The sequence below is a fragment of the Crocodylus porosus genome, unplaced genomic scaffold, assembly GCF_001723895.1.
Source record: "Crocodylus porosus isolate Cpor-Errol unplaced genomic scaffold, CroPor_comp1, whole genome shotgun sequence".
In the NCBI taxonomy this organism is placed as follows: domain Eukaryota; kingdom Metazoa; phylum Chordata; order Crocodylia; family Crocodylidae; genus Crocodylus; species Crocodylus porosus.
The window spans coordinates 745,720-767,663 of NW_017728942.1; the positions used below are offsets into that span (position 1 = coordinate 745,720).

General features: G+C 41.6%; 1 protein-coding gene across 2 annotated transcripts in view; it reads left to right on the plus strand.

Annotated features, from left to right (window-relative positions):
• Position 1: 1 nt before the first annotated feature.
• Positions 2-21,944, plus strand: part of PTPN1 (protein tyrosine phosphatase, non-receptor type 1) — a 56,414-nt gene continuing 34,471 nt past the window's right edge. The window contains exon 1 of one of the 2 annotated variants that reach the window (XM_019548120.1): positions 2-148. In XM_019548120.1, coding sequence (XP_019403665.1) covers positions 2-148 — 147 coding nt within the window. The remainder of the gene's footprint in view (positions 149-21,944) is intronic. The other variant, XM_019548121.1, reaches the window with a different exon arrangement.

The window sequence follows — 21,944 nt, forward strand, 5'->3', positions numbered from 1 at the left end:
CATGCAGAGCCGCGAGCAGCTGGAGCCGCAGCCACGGGAGCAGCGCGCGGCGGCCGGCAGGGGCCGGGCGCGGGGCGCGCCGAGCATGGAGGTGGAAAAGGAGTTCCGCCGCCTGGACCAGGCTGCCAGCTGGCTCGCCATCTACCAGGTGCGCCGCCGGCCTCGGCTTTCGGGCAGCCCATCCCTGGCGGGCCCCTCCCCGCCCCGGGGGCCGCAGGGGGAGGCCGAGGCCTGATGCCTGCCCGGGGCGGCTGGGTGTATTCGCGATTATGGCTGTGCCAGCCTCTGGCGGCCTCCCAGGGCTGACCCGCCCAGCAGGCTGGGCATCCCTCGGCCCCTTCTTGCTCATGAGCGGTGGGGTTTGCTGCTTGGTGATGCTGAGGGGGGAGGGGTGTTGTTGGCTGATCTCTTCCTCAGACTCCTTGTTCTCCCTTCCGAAGTGATGTCTTGTGAGTCCTTTTTTAATGGGTATCGACAACCCCGTGAGATGCAGGGAGACTGATGTGTAGCTGGGCTTCGTTGCCCTTTCGCGCTGAATGAGCCTTACTCTGGTAGCCATGTTGGTCCAAGGCATTGTCCAGGGCACCACGGCACAAAAGCACACATTCAGAAATGAATGGGTGTGCCGTGGTGGCAGTGAGGTCTACAGTAAGTGTGCGGATGGGGAATGCCTTAACAGGTGTGCTGCAGAAAATTTTTATTTGTATAAGTGCACCTTGGACTGGGAAAGGCTGGGAAACGCTGGTCTAAGGGGATGGGCTGAGAAGGTTCTTTGGGTAAATCTGATCTTTTTTATTAGACCAACTCAAATAGTTGGAGAAATTCTCTGTGCAAGCTTTTGGGTACAAATACTGAGGCTGAGGCAGTATCTGCAGCTGGTGCGTGCTTTGGCCCTGGGGGTTTTGGGAAGCCGAGTTCCGCGCAAGCGGCACGGTCGGACTTCAGCTTCGGAGCCACGGTACGCAATGAGTGGGGAAATCTGTAACAACTGTCTTGAGTTGCTTGAGGAAAGCAGTTTGCTTCACAAATGTGGAAACTTAATAATGACTGCATGTTTCTGGATTTCCTTTTCAGAAGGTGCGCTCCTGGTCTGAGTGTTCATTAGTTGCAAACTTGCTATCAGTTGAAAGTCACATGCATCTGATGTTACAATTTTGCTAATCAGTTCTTGGGTATGTTGCATGCATCTGAAGTTACAATTTTGCTAATCAGTTCTATGTTGCAGGCCCAGTTCTGGGGAAATGATTTTGAATAATGTATTGCTGTAAAGAAGCTGGTGTGATGTAAAGGTTGTAAATCTTGCCAGCAGAGGCACAGAAGTTCAGTCATGCCTAATGTTGCAGTCTTGACTTGCATCATCAAACTGAAGTTCTTGCAGCACATAAATTGCATAAGATCTTTGCCTGTTGGAAGACCTCTGCTGCATTTTGGGGCAGTTACTTGGGTTGAGTAATATGAGCAATCCTGTTTAAAAAAAAAAAAAAAAATCTTGTCCATAGATTTTGTTTGGGGGGTTTCTTTGCATTTTTATTGCTCTCTTCTAGCTGGTAGCACAAACTCGGTGTGTGTTGGTAGTTCATCCCTGATTGCCAGTTGGCCTCTGTGAAATGAATTGGTGGTAAATTATTTTCCAGTACAGGTGTTCTTTTAAAATGCTAATTGGTACCTTTGCTGGCAGTCTTGAGGAGCTGAAAGCTTGTTTCTTGTGGAATAAAATTAGTCAGGCTTTACCAAGTGATTCCTTCAGGTCAGATTAGGGGCATGTTGTCTGGGATGGGAATGCTCATAATACCACTGTTGTCTGAGTATCTGTGGAAAGATTACAGGTGACTGCTGTCACTTCTCACCGAGGATCCAGCAGTGCATTGATTCCTTCAGCATCTGTTTCTTGTGCAGCATCCCTCAACTACATGCTACAGAGATCCTGTAGTTGTTTGGTCTTTGGTCTTCCTGGCTGGGTGAAGGCTGGATGTCCATGCTCTGGCTCAATCATTGCTCTCAATACTGTTGGCTGTGAAGTAGGGATGTTGTGATTGCAAACCTTAATGCGCTTGAAGGTGATTTTTGGGGAGGCCACTTTTGTTCCCTTCTGGAAGAATTTAGAGTGCAGTACAGGTTTCTCTCACCTTGTGCAGGTTCTGTATGTGCGAATTTGCTCTTAAGTGATGACCCTTTTTATACCAAAAAATTGTTATATGCAAAGTAAACTCACTCTTATCTCCGTGTGGTAGAAGCCTGCAGTCAGCTGCTTTGTGCGGTGCATTGTGGGAGTGATGTGCACCAAAATATAGTCTGTGTGGATAAGTGCTTCTTGCTCATTGTCTGCAACATATTTTCCTATACCTGCCATCCCTGTGCCTGTATGTACTGTCTGCTGTTGGTGAGTACTAAGATGGTCTTGTAAGAGCGGTAGAAATGGGTCTGGGGGTCAGTATGGTTGAGGTCTTGGAAGGTATCCCTATTTGTTACATTGTAAAATTGGTTCCCTTTATGCAAATTTGAGTTATGCACTGTTTTCCGGGAACACATACAGCATAAAGCAAGGGAAACCTGTATTTGGCAATTGCTGAGTTCTTTCCTGTAGGAGTGTGTCTTGTCACCTCCACTTCATGTAAGAAGGTGTTTTGTGGACAGTTGGTGTAGAATGATGGGCTGTAGTATGTGGGCAATATCCAGATTTATGTTTTCATCCCATCTACCTGGGACAACATGGCTTGATGAATTGCTCAAAATGTAGCATACATTGCAGCTTGGGTGAGAGCTAGGCCACAAAGAGCTGAGGTAAGGCTTGTGAGTTGAGGATTCAACGGGAAGAATGCAAGACTTGTTTCAAGCCCTTTTGATTAAGGAATGTATTTAACAAAAAAACCCTCAAAGATTCCTTGATAAGTCTAATGTAGGATTCCTACTTGCTTCTAGGTAGTGGCTGTCAGTACCTGGACATGTTTTCCAATTTCAGTTGACTACCACCTTATACTCCCCCTGCCCTCCTTTCAGATGGGGACCTGACTTTCTTGACTTGAATGTGTTAGGAATGCATCTTTTTTGCACGTAGTATTCTTCCTGCCAGGACTGATGCATTATAGCAGTATGTGATTAGATGTGTAGTTGTGCTGATCTGGAGGGACAACTTTGCATTTCCACTCATGGTTTTCACTTGACCTAGCAGATCTTTAGCCCTAGAATCTAGGAAATTGTGACATAAATGCTGGAGAGGTAATACTCAATGTCCAAGAATAGGATGTAGATCTTATTACTTCATGTCCTGAATAAAGCGCCACAACAATTTAACTAAATGAATTGCTTATTTTCTTAGCCAGATATATGATACTGGACTGCATTAACCATAGGGTAGGGATTCTGAATGTTACTGGTAGCTAGGAAGTGACTACAAGGAGATTTGTGGCCTTTTGGGACTGTTTGACTGTGGTGTGATTTGGCAACAATGTGTGTGTAGGATAGCGGGGTATGTGGGGCTTTTTGGTGGTGGGGGAGAGGGGGTGGTTTGAGAAGGGGAAGTTAGGGAATTATATTTTGCTAGGAATACAAAACTGCAGTGGAGGAGACTTTGAGGAAAGAAGTATAGCATAAAGACCAGCCACAAAAGGGAGACTCATTACTTCTGAAATGAAGTACATTATGCGTCCCTAGATATTTTGTCTGTCTTGAAGCCCATAAGGAAAGGCACTGAACCAAGTATTTGCCATTAGAGCTGGTCAAAAATGAGATAAATGTTAGTGAAGCACTTGACAAAGCCTGGCTTCCCAATAAACCCCCTAAAACCAAGTTTATTTTCCATAAAAACTGGGGCATGAAATAGTGAGAAGAATGCCAATAAGAACCCCCATCTGGTTCCAGCCTATGGTAGTGTAGAAAACAGTGTAGAATACAATGAATTTTAAACCAGATGTATTTATTTCTATTTTGACTTATTTGTTTTTGAGTGCGCCTTGCACAACACATTCACGCTAGAGTCCCCTTTTAAAATGTTCCGTTTCCCTAGCAAATTGAAACTAGGGGCAAGGTTAGGCAGCATATTTAAACATGAGCTTTGCAATATGATCCTGTTTCAAAACTATGCAATTTGGAAAATAAGTGGCTTAAGGGTGGGTGAGTGACATGTTCAGTACGTAAATATCTTTAAAAATATCAATAGGAATGGAAGGAATTCACTCTGTGAAGATGTTGCGACAAAGAGCAGTTGCCTGAAGCCAAGAAAAACAAAGTTTTAGGCTTGCTGTTGGGGAGGGAAGAAGGGGTAGAAAGGGGGATCTTGGCCCCAATGGCAAATGGATAGTGAATTATCAAAGTTGTCCAAGAATAGGAAAGACAAAACTTTTAATAGGAGTGCTGTAAGGAGTTGTTCTTCAAAATGCATGTGAGTATACATATGTTTTGAAAGGCTTTACTTGCTAAATTTAGCAGATGTGTCTAAAAGAATGTCTGGATGTAGGTAGATTTAGTATATACGAAAGTTTTATAATTGCAGTTTGAAAGAAAAGTAATGTGGCTAATCGTCCTCTAACTTTGTTGTTTAAAACTAGAGCAAAGCAAGTTTTGTATTATACTTGATGAAGTGATATACTGCTGTCTTGGGTTAGTGTTATTTTTGATAGAAATTTCTTTAGGGAAAGCTGAAACATGGATTTATACAAAATGAGGAAACGTTCATAATGGAAAGCACTACAGATTTAATCCTTTTAAAAATGAGAATTTCTTGTTGGAAAAAATAGTTAATGTAAGCATAACACTTGTACCTATGTGATTCTGTTTCTCAGTCATGGCTTTCTAGCGACTGCTAGCTAAAAAGAAATTGATACTAGCATGGCCTTTCAAATATGGGTCTGGAAATCCTTGTACTGGAAACAGAATTACATTGCTACTCTCTGGTTGTGGAAAGACCTAACAAACAATATACTGTTCTAAAAGGAGAGAGTGGCTGCTGGGGAGTGTATGTCAGCTGAACTATTAACTGTTTCATCTGCCTGGTCCTGTACCAATATTAGTGGGTTAGTGAATAACAGTAACTTCAAACCTGAATTTTGAAGTGGAGCTGTCTTTCATATGGTATCAGATATCAACTTCCAAATCTGAGCCACTGTCTAGTATTATTGCTCAATGTGTGGATTCCGTCTACCCCGTCTTGGCATTTGCAAAGGTTGCAGTCTTTGATTAAGTGCTATGCTGCTCATTGGACACTGCAACAACTAAGTGGTGCTAAGCTCCTGGAACCTCATACCTGTATATGAAGTCAGGAAACAGTGACACTGGTACATCCTGACCCACTGGAAGCTAACATATTGTGTTCCTTTGAATGTCAGATGCCCTTTTTTTAAAAACCAAATGTTTCTTTTGAAAATGACATGGGTCGTAAATTTGTGTGAGGCGTTAGTAGGAAAATTTTATATGCACCATATAGATCACATTGCAAATAAGCTTAAAGAAAATCATTAAATACAAGATGACTCAAGTCTTCTGACTGAGTTTTATTTACTAAGTAGGATAGCTTAACCAGTAAAATTAGTCTGTCTGTGTTCCTCTTCTAGAAACCGACATAATCATAGTTGGGTTTGGGTCTTGTTAACCATAAGATCCCTCTGACTCAGCGGCGGGCAGTTATTTTGGGCAGAAGGCTGCTTACTGAGTTTTGGCAAGCCATCGAAGGCTGCATGACAGGCAGCCCAGGGCAGGTTAATATGAATTTTCTAAATTTTTTAGGGACCCTGCGAGACGGATATAATGGCCTGGCGGGCTGCATCTGGCCCTCGGGCCACATTGTGCCCACCCCTGCTCTAACTCTGTCCTGCTCTTATTTTATGAACTTTAGGTGAATTTTAACTCGTATGTTTGACTGAGTATGATAACTTATCTCTTTTTCCCCCAAAACCCCAACTGACTTCTACTCTCCAAACTGAACTGCCACATGTTGTGACAAGACAATATTTGTAGCTTGCCCAAATCTTTGCCATTCTGCATTATTTGGAGCTTAGTGCTGTCTGTTGCTTGTAACAAGAGGCTACACATGGGCCGTGTTGTCAGGTGTCCTGCCACATTTTACCTGGAATCAGTTAAAAAGGGACAAACTTAATGGACTGCATTCTCTGAACTAAACCCACACAAGGAGGTCTCTATTGCTTTGAGGTTGGTTATTGTAACTTCACCATTAAAACCTGTAAAATGCTTGGTCCGATAGACATATACTAATGTGGTTGTGTCATTGCATATTTAAGGTAATGAACAGGAAGTTCTTACTAGTGTTAGGGTTTATTAGAAGCTGAAAGAGCTTGAACTTTGTACTACTATGGTATATAAGCACTTGGATTACTCAGTCATACCTAAAATTAAAACAGTTGGGCTTTGGCAGCCTCTTGCTGCTTTGCAACAGGGGATCATGGCTTGAGCACAGCTTACTACAAATGCCTCTTTATGCCTGATTCTGTCAGTTCTTGCTACTTAAATATGCAGGTCTCTGCATGCCTCGACACTTCAGCTTATGCTGTGTTGATTCATTCTGGACTTAGAGTAATTAGCCCTAGCTTAGTGAGTGTCAGCATTTGTTTCCAAGTGAACTCCAGTTCTGGATTGACAACCAGTGTCAGTCTCTCTCCTTGGAGTAGGTACAGTAGAATTGGAAGTATTCCTAGTTTTTCCTGTGTTGCCCAGCTGATGAACTTTCACCTTAATTTAAACTTAAGAAGGCGATACTGAGTGGGTGAATTGAGTTCTCAGTAATTTAGTATTCTCAGTACCAAGACAAAACTTTGCTTTGCGTACATGGGCCACCCATCAGAGGGTAATACACTTTTTGTTGTCATTGGATAGGGGTAGACTGGAACCGGGATTGTGGGAGAGTTTGTTCCATTCTGTCAAACCACTAAGCCTAAATTGTGCTCCTCTGTTACAAATGTCAGAGATGGCTGGAGCCTTAATCTTCCATCCCAGGATACAGATCGGTGAACTAAATCTCAAAAAAGGAGAAAGCCTTTCTTTGCTGTCGGGGTACTGTTAGCCTGACATCCAGCCAGTGCGTGTCTAAGTGTATCTTAAGCAATTGCAGGAACTATAACTTCTCTTTAGCACCTTCACCAGTTTTGATAGCTGCACAGTCAGACTTCCATATTTTATTTATGCTTCCTTCTCTCCCTCTTTGTTGAAAGAGATTTGCAAATTTAAGAGAACTGACTACTTATACATGATGCCCAGAAAACTGGCCACAGGCTAAGTGTCATCAAATGCAGAAAGGGATGCTGTCTTAATTCTTTCTAATAGAAATCCTAGATTGTAACATTGGTAACTTTTTTTTTTATAATAGGCTGATTAAGGTCCACAGATTTTAGGCTACCTATCTGTTTGTCTTGTAGGTGACTAAACACTAAACTGAAATGTTTTTATGGCTTTGAGAATGGAGACTTTTATGAATCTTAAAACTCATCTGGATAGGGAATGAGTTTGATTTAGAGCAAGATAACCTTGATCCATAAAAGCTGTTTCATTTGGGGGCTCTTATGCTTAGAAACTGTAGCTGCTTTCTGGATCGGGAATATGTCAGTTCTGGTCTGTGTGTTGGTAGGTCATACTTGGTGGAATACTAATAGAGACTTTAAATAGCAGTTGAAATCTGATATCTGAATATGCAAGACTACTATCCAGGTGACTCAATTTCTTATTGATAGGATGGATTCAAGTATGAATCAAACATGAATCGAACGTTTGTTATTAGAAGTCAAATACAAGTTTTTTGTACAAATACAAGAAAGAAACAAAAGCCAACAGTGGTGTGACAGCTGGCTGCTTCTGAAAAGGGTGCAGGGCTAAGAATTCGGAGAACTGTGTTCCTGTGCTTCCTCAGTTTCCCACTGTATAAAGTAGAAGTTGTTATACTTGGAAACTAAATATTTATGGTCGTACGGTTTTGTCAAGCACTAATGTTAGCGTGGGAGGGAAAGAAGCAGCTGCTCAATGAGGGCAGGATCAAGACTTTAGTAAAGACCTATGAGAAGTTTGTCTTGGTTTCAGTGGGAATAGGATTGTATCTTAAATTTGCCAAGAAACTAAATACTTGCTATTTATGAGAGCCAAAGAACATGCACACAGTATTGTTTTCCTCCTAGTAATATGTATGTGAGTGACATGCCAGGAACCTATGGCATTAGGCCTAAACATTGCTGTTTGTTACTTAAGTAAAACTGAGCTGCTATAATGCTGGGGGCAGTGGGGAATGTTTTACATCATTCAAGGATTTTCTCCTGTGACCGTGGTGTCTTTCTTTAGAATTCAGTTTTCTTCTGAGAACAGAAGTCTGTTGTCTCGCAATAAGAGGAACACTCTTTCTGTACTGAGAGTGTATGAGAATATGAGCTGAGTAGGAGGCTCATTAATGCTGAGATTTGATTCATAAAAATCAAGTTACTTTCAAAAGCAATTTTTAAAGAAGGCACAAAAACATTCATGATTATCAAGCAGTGATTATAATGTTTCTTAGTTTAATCGCAAACACTTTCTTAACACTGTTAATTTTTTTTTAAAAATTTGGAAAACTAATTCCGAGGAAAAGCTTATAGTAAACTGAGGCCTAGAAAGCAAATATTTATGATTGTTTGAGGGCCTTCTGGCATCTCTAATACTAGTTTGCTAATCAATTTTCACTGTTTTATGTTTATGTAAATAGAAAACTTTTATTTCCAAATAAAATCCTTAGCTATGAACTGCTTGGGCTGTAATAGTTCTCTTGACGTACACTGTAGTGTCATTCATCACGTACAGGAAAGCACTCTGAGTAATTACCCTCAATGGTAGCAGTTCTCTTTTTAAAAAAAAAAAAAAAAAAAATTACCAAGATGAGAACAAATTAAGTAGATTCTCTTTATTTTTTATTTAAAAAAACTACTTGCACTCCTATTTTCTGTCTCCTTGAATGGCTTGTTGTGCAGAAGCATGTAGAGGATGAGTTTCATGCTTCTCTTGAAGTTGCACGGACTGTTGATTTTATGCTTGTGGTTTTGAAAAAAGGATGGTGGGGGGGGGAGTACCCAAATCTTCCACTGCTGGGAAAGAAGGCAAAATAGTACCCCTTCTGCAGTCTTCCTGTAAGTGTAGAGGATGTGATGGTTTACTAAGAAGCCTTGCAGTAAGAAGACTGAAAAAATAGGCTTTCTACAAGGGCAGGTTCTTTAAATATTTGTTTTACTGAAACTAAATAATTTGAAAAATGCAGGTGGTCCAGTGTGCCTATCCAGTTCAGATTTCAAGGCAAGTGTATCAATTTTTCATGCACCATGACAGACTTCAGCTAGTTAAAGCCATTACCTCTTTCAACCACCACATTTTACATTAACTGAGATTTTTTTTTTTTAACATCAAGGGTTAAATTTTGTGCCAGAACGGAGCAGGGCCTTCGTGATACCTGGCCTAACACTATAGGCCTCTCTTTTAGAGGACGATTAGAGATATCACCAATTTTGGAGTGACTCATGAAGCTCAGTGTTCCAGCCTCGCATCCCCCATTCCTGGCAAAGGGCGAAGTTATCTCTGCAAAACAGAAAAGTCTTTTTAGGAGAGACTCCTATAGAACAGTTACTCCAGTTTAGGAAAGTTTTAATTTTATAAAGGGATTAGATACTAGAATATAGGTCTTGGGACATATTCTTATGTTCATCACGCATGTTCAGACCAGTTTAACAAGTCTGATTAGTAGGTTTTGGTGCTTAAGACTTTTAACACTAGGATTGCTTATGACACTTTAAAATCAATTTTCCTTAGTGTTTTTGTATTGGAAACAAGCTTACCACTGACTGTGGAACATTTCACTTCTCTTTCCAGTGCCCATGGACATGGCCTGGCTAGCTTAACTGGGAGAGGCCATACGTTCCAGCATTGAAATGCATTTGTTGGTTTGGTGGACAGTATGGCACATGTCATTTATTCTTTACTAAATCCTGTCAATCAAGAGATTCTTTCCCTCATTCACATAAAACAGCTAAAATTCAGCCGTTTGTCCCTCACCTTTCTTTTTGTATATAAAGGTGCATGTTTTCATTTGGGGGGAAGAAAAAAATCTATGTGATTCTGTGATGGGAAACACACCAGCAGTTTGAAAGCTGATTAGCTACCAACTTGAAAGAAAAGAGCCTTTGTACTGTCACAAGAATTGTAGTGGATCGGTTGAAGAGGACAACTAGAGGGAGAGAAGCTTTTTTGGACAGCATACTACTGTAAGATTTTCCAAAAGAGGTTTTTAAATGAGGCTGCCTTTTTGTTTCTAACTTTGGGGAAGTTGTCCATATTTTTCCACCTCCAACAATCTGTGTGACAATCTATCAAGGGTTGACCACATTATTTCCATGAGTAGTTATTGCCCTTACACTCATGACCTGTGGAGTAATGAGTTGGCAAAGGACATCAGCTTGTGGAAATGTATAGTTTCTCTAACAAGTCCTTAGTCAAGTTTTGTATGTGTAGCAGTTTTAATAGCTAAAATCCTGAGTGGATTTTTATCACAAATACTGCTTCTCACCAGTGTCAAATAGTTGTTGCATCAGCCATGCTGTGGATTTTCTGCTGCCTCATGTTTGTATGTGTCCATTGAAACCTGTCACTTGTGTGTTCTTCTCCAGCCACGTTTTGGGCTGTCCTTTTTTGGCATGGTTATCCAAATAGTATCTGAAACTTTAAAAAATAAGGTTTTTCTGAAAGCAGTGCCTTAACTCTTCAGTGACTGGATATTTATATGCCTCAATCTATGGAATGAAAATATTAATTTGACAAATTTCGTTTTCTTAGATAGCTAGGCAATTATTTTGTGGGAACTAGAGAAGAGAAATTAGGTTAGTGCTGGGTTTAATGAAACTTTACTTCATTTGGTGCTCAAACGCCTCTTGGATTTATCTGGAGAAGTACTATTAATAATATGCTGGCATTTACACTATGAAGGCCTACTCCAGAAATATGGCTGCCATGCTTGTGGACTGAGGCCATAATCCCTTCTTTCAGGAGCAGTTGGGCAGCATTTTGTCTCTTTGCAGCTGCTGAATGGCTCTTCTCTCAATTCAGGGAGGAAGGCAATTTTTATTTTACTGAACCATTGCTGTGGAAAGAATAGTAAGAAGCAGGCTGTGTGGGGCAGCTGTCTCCTCCTTCCATAGCAGTATCTTTCTGTTCCTTCTGTGCTTGTGACCTGCTACTCCCATCATCTAAAACCATAGCTGACTCAGCTGTCGGTTCTGGTGATGCACTGTGAATGCAGACTTGGACCAAGCAAGTCCTTGGAGGGTGAAATGGTTGGTGAAGGTGGAGAACCTTACTCTTAAGAGAGTAGACAGGAAGAGACAGCATTTTAATCCTAGGCGTCATTAATCAAGCATAGGTTCTTTGCTGTTGTATTTTCTATTTTTGTTTTGTTCAATTATCATAGTAGTAATTCACCTATATCAGGAGGCAAACTATGCCTGGGTTTCACCCATGTTGCCCAGTAAAATCAGCAGAGCTGCACTGGGACAGCTATGGGTGAAGGGGGAACTGCCAGCTGTCTGGTAAAGAGAAAATGTACTGACAGACTTGATTTTTTTTTTACTGTCTAATTAGTGATGTATTTGAACTGTTGATTGGGCAGTGCACTAAAAATGTAGCAATTCTTCTAGTCTTGATTTCCTGCTGCTGCCCCCTCCTCCCCCCCATACTTTCTTGCCCTTCTAGTTTACAGAACTTTAAATTTTCAGGGATTGCTCAGTACACAAACTATTTAATGCTATCAGCTGTTATACAAAAGGCTTCTCTGTTTATCAGATATATGTGGAAGAGAAACAAGAGGTCTCTACATTTTGGAGGGGGAAAAGAGGAATGTTCTCATAACCTTGTGCACATTTGAATGAACTACTTGTTTATAGCTTCCTCCTAATTTCTCAGCAACAGGTTATGATATCATAAACAACAGTGTGACCTTTCAGAGTGATCAATAGGAAGTAACAGGATAAATCTATTTTAAAAATGAATCTCCTATTCAGAAATACTACTTTTTTTTTTTTTTTTTGCAGGAGAAATAATGCAACCTGGGCACAGAACTTCTCCATTACAGTGTATCATATGGGGTCTGTTTTTTTCCACTGCCCTGTGCCTTGTACAGTCATTACAGCTGTGTGAAGTAGGTGGCATTCTGATTTGGTAGCATTTTTATACTGGCTTTGTACTCCGCACAGGTGTAAATGACTACAGACGGGCGGTGGAAAAAACAGCTCTATAGTCTTTGACACAAAATCAGTACATTGTGGAGGAGAAGTCAGTTTTGGGTAGGAGGGAAAGGGCTGTTGGTTGAAGTAAGAATTGGGGGTAGGATGGGGAGGGGCACCTCAAACAACGAAAGAAAAACAAACACCCCCCTAAGCTGGCACTTTATTCAGAAATTGTGATTTTAAATTAAAACAGAGAAACTATAGCTGAGAAGTACAAAAGTAGTTTGATGACTGCTACACTTGTCTAGAAAGGCTTTTGTTATAAGCTAACCTTGGTGTCATTTACATAAGCTAGTATTATAAACAAGTAATTTTAACGTAGAAAGTTAAGGTTGGAGTGGACCTAAGGAGACCTAATCCAGCCTCCTGCTCAGAGCAGGGCCAGCCCAACTAGATCTTACCAGCCAAAGCTTTGTCTAGCCACGTTTTGAAAACCCCCATGGATGGAGCTTCCACTACCACTCTGGGTAACCTGTTCCAGTGTTTTACTACCTACCTTGGGAGAAAATTCTTCCTCATATCTAACCTAAACTTTCTTTTCTGCAAGCTGAGACCATTGCTCCTTGTTCTGTCATCTGCCACCACTGAGAACAGTCTAGCTCCATCCTCTTTTGACCCCAGTCTTCCCTCATAAGTCATGTCCCCCAGCCCCTTCACCATTTTTGTTTCCCTCTACTGGACTGTCTCCAATTTGTCTGTATTGTTTTTGTAGTGGAGGGCCCAAAACTGAACATGGCCTCACCAGTGCTGAATAAAGGGGAATCATCACTTCCCTTAACCTACTGGCAACACACCTACCAATGCAGTCCAGGATGCTGTTAGCCTTCTTGGCAACAAGGGCACACTGCTGGCTTATATTTAGCTGTGAGCCCCAGGTCCTTTTCTGCAGAGCTGTTGCCCAGCCAGTCAGCCCCCAGCCTGTACCGGTGCATGGGATTGTTCCATCCTATGTGCAGGACTTTGCACTTGTCCTTATTAAAGTTCATGAAATTTCTTTTGGCCCAGCCCTCTAGGGTTGTGTGAAGCCTCAGTCCCTGATTCAATTCAGCAGAGTTCCAGCCCGATTTGTTAGCCGAATCTCCAAACGCACATTGAATCGGGAGACCCTTTAATCTCTCCAAATTGGAACCCTCCAAATCAATTCAGAAAGATTTGATGATTTTGATATAGACAGGGCTTTAAATCTTTTTTTCTACATACCTCAAGGTACCAGGTGGCTTATGAGTGCTGTGATGGTGGGGTGGATGGAGTGTCCTGTAAGAGCATGGAGGGCTGCCCAGCATGCTCAGCAGTTGAGCAGAAGCACTTCTGGGTCCACTGGGGAGCATGTGGGGGGGTGGGGGAGGCCCGGTCAGCAACTGGTGCCTCCTGGGTTTGGGGAGGGGGCACTGAGGGTCCTCCAGCAGCCAATTTGATGAGCTGGGGGGTGGGGAGGCACGAAGGAAGTGCTTCTAGTCTGCTGGGTTCACTGTCAAGCACGGGGTGGGGGGGGGCAGTTCCTGTGGGATACTTCAACATCCACCCTAGCATCACAGTGTTCATGACCTGCGCCTGGTACCTTGAGAAAAAACACTTAAAGCTGTCTGTGGCTGAATTGCTGATTCTCTAAATCAGCATTGAATCTTCAGATTTGGATTTGGCTGAATTGAATTGGGGACAGTGATCTGAATCAATGAATAGAATCACTGTCCTTGATGTGGGCTGAATCCAAATTGAATACAGCCCATTTCACACACCCCTACAATCCTCCAATGTGTCTTGGTTTTCTGAATCCTGGCCCTACCTTCCAGCATATCTATGACTCTTTCCTCCCCCCCCCAACTTGGTGACAAAGGAAATGACTTCTGACAAAATACATTTTTTCTGTAAAAAGCTGCTGTCTGTCTACTTTTATCAAATGCAAGCTGTTAATCCACACTGAGCTATTAGTGAAAATCGCGTACTAATCAACTAGTTGGTATCAATTCCTTTCTGGAGCATCACATAAGTAGAGAACAATGTTGCCCTTATTTGCGCTGTTTCATAATTAACAAAGTAAAAAGGGGGGAAAAAATGAAAGTTTTCTGTGCCCCACCAGCTGTGGCCTTGCATGGTACTAGCTATGATTGAAATATTTCCTCAGTTTCATTTCAACTAATTAACCTCTCGTTGTCACTGAGTGGCATCAGAAAAGAACTTGTCGGAACAAAGAAAAGTGTTGGTCAGAAATTTCGCTTTCTAACAGCGGTTGTCTTCCTTTTGCTGTGCTCTAGAATTGTTACCGCGGCTCTTGCCAGCATGAACTGCGTTCTTACTTTCAAGTTTGAAAAATTTAAGTTGTAGAAATAATTTGTGGTATGTGTGCTGTATAAGAGTGAGAATGTACAGCTATGAGTGCTAGCCTCATCTCCCTTCCCACCAGGAAACCAAGGCAGCAACAGAATACAGATTGGGGAAAGAGAGTGCTTATTCCCATGATAGAAATGATGCCATGCTCTGCCACTTTTGAGATCCTTGAACTACGTGGCCTGGTTTTCTGCTCATAAATGTAGCAGAACATTGTTCATGGAGACTCCTTCAGGCTTGGCATTCTCCCTCGGCTCTGACCTGAACTGACCTAATTTGCTGGCTGTAAGGAATGCTGAGAATCCAGAAGTACTCTGATGGGAAGCTCTAAGGATTTTAAACTTCATTTTCAGCAGTTAACTTGTATGGATTTAATGCACAAAGATGTATTACCAGAGTTGCTCTAAAATAAAAAATATATATTTAATATTCGACTGTGTCAGGGGACATGTAGAGTACAAATAAGACTTCTTCTGGAATGGGTGTATACATCAGAAGGGATTAATGATGCAGTAAACTAGTATTTGTTAAAAGGGGTAGGGCTTGGGAACAGGAAGTAATTATGGAACTTTGGACCCACTCCGTAAAGCACTACACAACTGAAAGGAAAAGAGTCTTTGTTACGCCTGTGGATTCTGGTTTAGTACTAGTAAATGGTCCTTTTGCTGTAACCGTTAAGTTCTGGGCCATGAAAACATTGTGCTGTGGTAGTGGTTGTTTTAGTTTCAAAGAGCCCTAAATAGGCTGCTGATTTCTTCAGCAGGAGTCATTAAAAAAACAAAATGTTCCTTGGATATCTCTGTTGGACCCATTACCATGATAACTCCTGGTGTGTATTCAGGAATTACAGTTACAATTCAGCTCCTTGCAACTAATACTTCCACACTTACTTAAAATCTTCCTTACTTTGTGTAATGTCTGTTTTGGAATTTGGTGTATATACAGATTCCTAGCTTTAGATTATAGACTTTCAGTGTGCCAGCAAACGTGCTGTGTTCTCATCACCACTTGTAGAAAAATAGAATGCTATGCTTGCTTGCAAACCCAGGAGCTGGTCTTCCACAGAGACACTGCTCCAGGTGCAAGTGCCTTCATACCAACACGTCTTATGGCTTTTTTCTGCAGGCAGGCAGGGTGTGTGTGTGTGTGTGTGTGTGTGTGTGTGTGTGTGTGTGTACGCACATGCACACTGCATTTGTGTTATGCATGCATGCATTATATTTATTGTGAGTATAATATAATAAAGGATCTTTAGTAAGAATGAAGGGTATATGGTGACTGTACCATTTGTCATGACTATACACGTGACTGAATTCTTAAATATGATTTTCTTGAGGAATGGGTTAGTAAGCTTTGTATTCAGAATTTTTTTTTTTTAAGTAACACTACTGATGGGGGTTGGAGGTAATCTCTCTCAAACATGCTTTATAATTTGGTAGCTGACTCTGGTTCTGGCTGACAGGAAGTGGAGTTTTGTGAGCCAGAGTCTAGTCAAGTTGCAGGGTGGGGCAGTGTAGGCGTTTTCAGTGTGGTTTGGACTGTACAAGAAGAGCAGAGGGGGAAGTAATAGGAGTCGTATATTTCCACAGAGAATTCTTTCTCTTTTAGAGATGCAAGTTATTGTAGCTGCTTGGCTTTGTAAAATTAATTGGTGCTCCTTGGGTAAATTGCATTGCACATGAAATGTTAAGAGGCATGATTTTTCCGATTAAATTACTTGGATCAGATAAACTCTTTATTTTCACCCACAAATCTTGAGTTTATTGACATGGGAAGACAGAAAAAGACCTAGCTAAACTAGTACTATTGTATTTCTAATTTCTTGTAGTGTTACCTTTTTGTATTTTAGGGTATTTTTTAATATTTCAGACTATATAGCATGCCTGTCTAGCACCAAACTGGTATGTGGTTTTGGTTTGGATTGGGTTTTTTCTTTGCATGTTTGGGTTGGTTTTTTAAATCCAAGCTTTTTTCAGGGACAAGAAACACAGGACCTAACTTCTGCAGATGTGAAAGGTCCTTTCAATTGTTTTGGTCATTAGAATCACTTTTAAAACCAGCTTTGCTCTGGCACTGTTAAGGGGCCATAAAGTTATGTGGTTTGAAGCCCCTTTGCAATTCTAGAACCATGTAAACATGAATCAAGTGAATAATGTGAAGCTGGAAAAAATGTAGCTAAATAGTATGGCTATAACTTATTGCTTTAATTAGTATCCTGTGCAGATCCTTTGTAACAAGAATGGTTCCGTTCAATTCCAAACAACAGTGGCTTTGTTTTATAATCATGTCTGTCAAGTGGTATAAATAGTTACCAGTACTATAACCATTTTGGATCTCTGCTTTTCTGTAGAAAGCAATTTTGGGGTGCACCATCCACTTACACAATCGCAAGTGGAACAGGTAGTGATTGTTAGCAGGAGCTGTCAGTTTTCATGTAGTGTTTTCCAGGTGGTAGCTACCTTCCCAATATTTTAACTTACTAAAAATGGAAAGCATAAAACTGTTTGCGGCACACATCAGTGACAGTTCCCTAGAGGAATACATTCATCATAGTTTCCTGGGTGAGGGCTGCCTTAGGAGTAAAGAAGTTGCAACAGAGCTGTTTCAGGTGTGTTAAACTAAGGACTCTTTATGATCTATAGCAGTGGGGGGCGGCAGCCAAATCTCTAAATCTGATTCGTCCGAATCGATTCGGGACAGTGATTTCGAATTGCTGAATCCAAAGTGAATACTAGCCACTTTGCACAGACCTATTGGAAAGCCCTGACCTATAATACTGTTACCCATGGGTGCACACATTACATGCTGTTTGTCCTAAGTGTGTTTTTGGTTTTGCTTATATTTTATACATGTACTTAATAGTCCATTATAATTTGTAAGTTGCAGAAATAATAATATTCTACATATGACGTTAACTGAAAGCATACCATATTATTGTCTGGATTTCATTGCTCATGGAAGTTCAATGGGAGGCTTGTACCTTTCTACAGAAGTTTTTTTGAGCTTCTTTGGTTATAGATGGAGCCAGAGTATTCAGAAGCATAATATCCGTCTCAGAAATGAAATACTTAATCTTCAGCCAAGTTATTTGTCTATAAATTAAAATTAGTAATTTGATTATTTTTCATTAGCATACTTTTGAGGTATACAGTAGCAAATACCTGGTTTCCTATATATATATATATAAAAATATAAAAAGAGAATATGTTTTTCCTCTTGCCCAATTAAGAGAGTGCGCTGTTCAGAAAATGCAAAGAATGTTTGCAGAAGTAAAATAATTTTGAATTGGACATCTTAACTGGAATTGTGAGTAACTACTTAAAACATGTTTTCTGTGCAGCTTTACTCAGGCTTATAGGGTTAAGTTGGGGGGTTTTTTCTTCTGGAAGAAAAATCTATTGTTTTGTTTGTTTGTTTGTTTGTTTTGTTTTTTTCTCTCTCTTCGCTCCCCCCCCCATCACAGTTCACTGTGTAAATAATTGCGAGTGCAGCCACTTCAGATTCATCTGGCAAAGCCTTTTTGTAGAATAATATAATTCTATTCTAATCTTAACATTAAATGTATGAGCAGTCCTGTGGGAAAGCAGGAACAACCCTAATCCAGCCAGTCTCCCTCTTTCCCTCAGGATTTAATGTGGACTGAAAAGCTGAGTGGACAGAAAGAGGAGTGCATCGTCTGACTAACACGAATCTGCCTATAATGTCTACTGACATTTCATCTTTCAAAACTGCAAAGATTACTTAAGAGGAGAAATCTCAGGAGCAACAAGAATGTCATCACATGGCATTTTTAGTTTAGCTGTTCACTTAAGGTGAGGGGAGAGAGGGGGAAAGAGGCTGGGGGGGAAAGATGTGAGGAGCTACCTGAGTTCTGCAAGTATAAACCTGGGAAACTTACATTAAGTTTGATTTGGTGATTTCTGTTTTAGTGAAACTGAGTTGGTTTATGTATTGTGTGTGAATCTGAATTTCCTAGTAATTCAAGAACCTCCTCTTTAGGTAAGATGATTTAAAAAACAGTATATGGCACAAACATCTTTAAGGAGGTGATGCTTATCATTAAATAAGATGCAGATATATCTTTAAAGGTAATGTAGAGTTCACAACTTCCTATTTAAGAATTCCTGTACTTCCTTTCCTGTATACTTTATTTCCTCTGTATGAGGTCTTATAATTTCAGATACTTGATATCTCTTTCTCTCCATTCAGAAAGGTGGAATATTGAAACCCTGACCATTGGCATGCACCACTGCACATTGGTGTTAAGTGTGGAAATCCTACTGATAATGCTGGCATTGATATCTTTTATAATGTGTTTGTGCTGCTCCTAGTATTGACGAGATTTTTATCTTGCTAGCTTTAGCATTTGCAATAGACTCCGTGCTCTAGCTATAGTTCTGGCACTTCAGAGTACTTTTCTTAGTTGGCAAAATAGGAGGGTTTGAGATAAGGGTGAACCTGATATCTGTGAAGCCATTGATGCTTCCCTCACAAAGCTCTTAAGAATGAGTGTGAGTTTGTGGTGATTTTTTTTTTTTTTTTTTTTTTTGAAATGGCGTCAGCCTGACACTGCTACAGTATTTCCATTGGCATAAATGGCAGCTTGCTGTCGGGGTTTGGGGGTTTTTTTGCATTCCCCCTCCTGCCCTCTGCTACCGGCTTCAGAGTTTAGCCAAGTTGGCAAGTTGAAAGATGCAAAGGTGTAAGGGTCTTGCTTTCAAGCTTCCAAAAGGTTATCAGACAGAAACATGGGACTGATGGGCAAAATGCCAAAGTTCTATTTAGCCTTTGGCTAAAAATAACATTTTCTGTTGGACATCTACCAGCCTGCAAAGGAAAATGGCTTCAAAAAAGTTTGCAACTTTTGTTACTCAGAAATTAAAGACAACCTTCAAAATATGTTCCTGTTTTTCCATGTAGCAAAATGTGTATTGTGTCCATCAGAGTAGTACAATTTAGCTGCTAAATAGCAGCTTCTGAGCACATCACTGGAACTGCAACTGTATGTTCAAATGGCACCTGACTCTACACACAGAATCCATCGATGGTAACGAACAAATGGCTAGGAACCAGAACTTTTTCTTTTCTAGACAATCTTCTGAATGTGCCAGATAGAGGGGACACTGCCTTTTGCCTTTATGAAATCAGAGGGTGCCTATTTTTTCTGTAGTGTTTCGTATACATAGTGGTAAGACTCTCTAAAGCACTGGTTTTCAACCTGTGGTCTGGAGACCCCTGGGGCTCCACAGACTATGTCTAAGGAGTCTGCAAAAGATGACTCTGATCCATGGGGATCCTAGTTTTCCCTGATTTTAAAAAATGTTTTTTAGGTCACAAATTAAAATGCCAAAATCCATGATTAAAATGGAAGGCCCCTCACTTCCCCTGGCTGCCAGGGCAGGAGACAGTGGCTGCTGCAGCAGAGCAGAGCCCATCTCCTGCCCCCCTACACTGCCTGCTGTGGGTTCAGGCAGAGGGGTCAGCTCCCCAACGCTGCGTGGGGGGGGGTAGGGGTCTCATGCCCCCCCAGATCTGTACGCAGGGTGGGGCTCCTGCCCTCTCTCTGCAGCCCAGTGAGTGCAACCTGGCATTGTAGGGAACAGTACACCCTGGCGATGCGTTCCCTTCCTGTAGTGTGGAGCACGCAGCAGCAAGGAGATTCCTGCGCAGCCCCACTGTTCCCTGTAGTGCCAGGTTGTACCTGCTGGAGACCCAAGGGAAGGGCAGCAGGGTGGGAGCCCCAGGAGTGCATGCAAGGGCAGGGAGCTGGCCCTACCTCCCTGTCCTCCCAAATGAGCCACCGATAGCTCCATCCTGCTCCCCACCTGGGCCCTGCTGCATTGCGGCCCTGGGCCCTAAGCCCCACACATCACCCACCTGGGCAGCAGCTCCAGCCCCAGCCTTGCCCATCTTGCCTGAGGCCATATGCATATATATGTTCATGGCAACCCCTGTCTGACTGCCTTCCTCCTGCTGCTTCCCAGCCCCCTTGCAGGCTGGAAATCTGCCAGCCTGCAGGGAGCGCTTTGCAAAACTGCAAAATCCATGGCTTTCTCCATGAAAACGAGAAACCTGCGTTTTCCTCTGGGAAGTGGAAAACCCAGATGACTGGTGAGTTATCAAAAGTTTGTGAATACCCATGCTTACAATTCAAAGTGGTCTGCACCTCCATTCTAAACGTTTTAGGGGTCTGCAAATAAAAAAGGTTGACAACTACTAGTCTGAAGCCTGAGTAATCTGTTGCATTACATATGCTAACAGTATCATGCTACGAAGACTTGCGTAGCCTTTTTAAGGTCTGCGAGGGAAATAACCTTTTGGAACTCTAACAATATGCAGACTAATGACAGGTTACAGTGGACCCAGCTGTTTCTGCCAAGCTGACTAAACTAGGAAATTTAAAATTAACTGTTCTTAGCCAGCTTAATGTCCTTAATGCTCAACAGGATCTACACAGTTGCCTTTGAAGTTATCTGTTTAACTTGGTTTTCAAGGTTTATTGCTGTAGAAGAAATTCTCAAACTTTTGAGATCAAGAAGCCTGTTTGCTTATCAGCCCAAAACAGTGCCAGCGTTCACAAATCAAAATATTTAAGTGGGCTTTAAGACATGGTATATGTGGGGGAAAATGTCTACTTTGCATAAGACAAAAATGAAAGTTTACTGGGGAAAGTACTTGCAGGAAGGTAATTTACAAAACATGGCGTGGTTGTGGTAATAGAAAACTTTTAATTATAGCTCCACACAGAACCAGGTTTCTTTGCTAGTGCAGATGTGTAATTTCTAAAGAAACCGGCCACAACTACCGCTGGTTTTCTTAAACTGTAGGAGCTAGGACTTCAAGGGGAAAAAAAGCCTTTTGATATTAATGTAACTGTTAAGTCATCAATACTGGAAGACTGGAGAATACTTAACATCTAGGTCAGGTAACCATTGTACAATCCAAAATATAGAAGATGGCTCTTTTTAATCCCCAGCTTCTCACCATTCCCCTCCCCAGAAAAGGTGGCTAAGGAATTGTCCAAATAGAAACTGGGTTTATCTACATGTGCAATTATTCTGATGCAAAAAACTCCAGTGAAGTTTACATTGGAGTTGGCTGCTCCCGGGTGCAGTGTTTATACATGCACCCGGGATCGCTGCAATTCGAGCTGGGGTGGAGCAGCCCCAGGCTGGCAGGAGCACAAGCTCCAGGTGGTGGCATTGGGCAGCTGAGGGGCTGGCTGGGGCACAAGGGTGCTATGGTATGAGGGTAGCAAATGCCTTTTGTGCTCCAGCCAGCCCCAGCAACTATCTACATGCAAGTTGTGGTGGCATAAATTACTCCACCGTACTATAGTACTGGTCCCGAATAGTACTATCCTAGAGTGGAATTAATTAATTTATTGCATCCCAA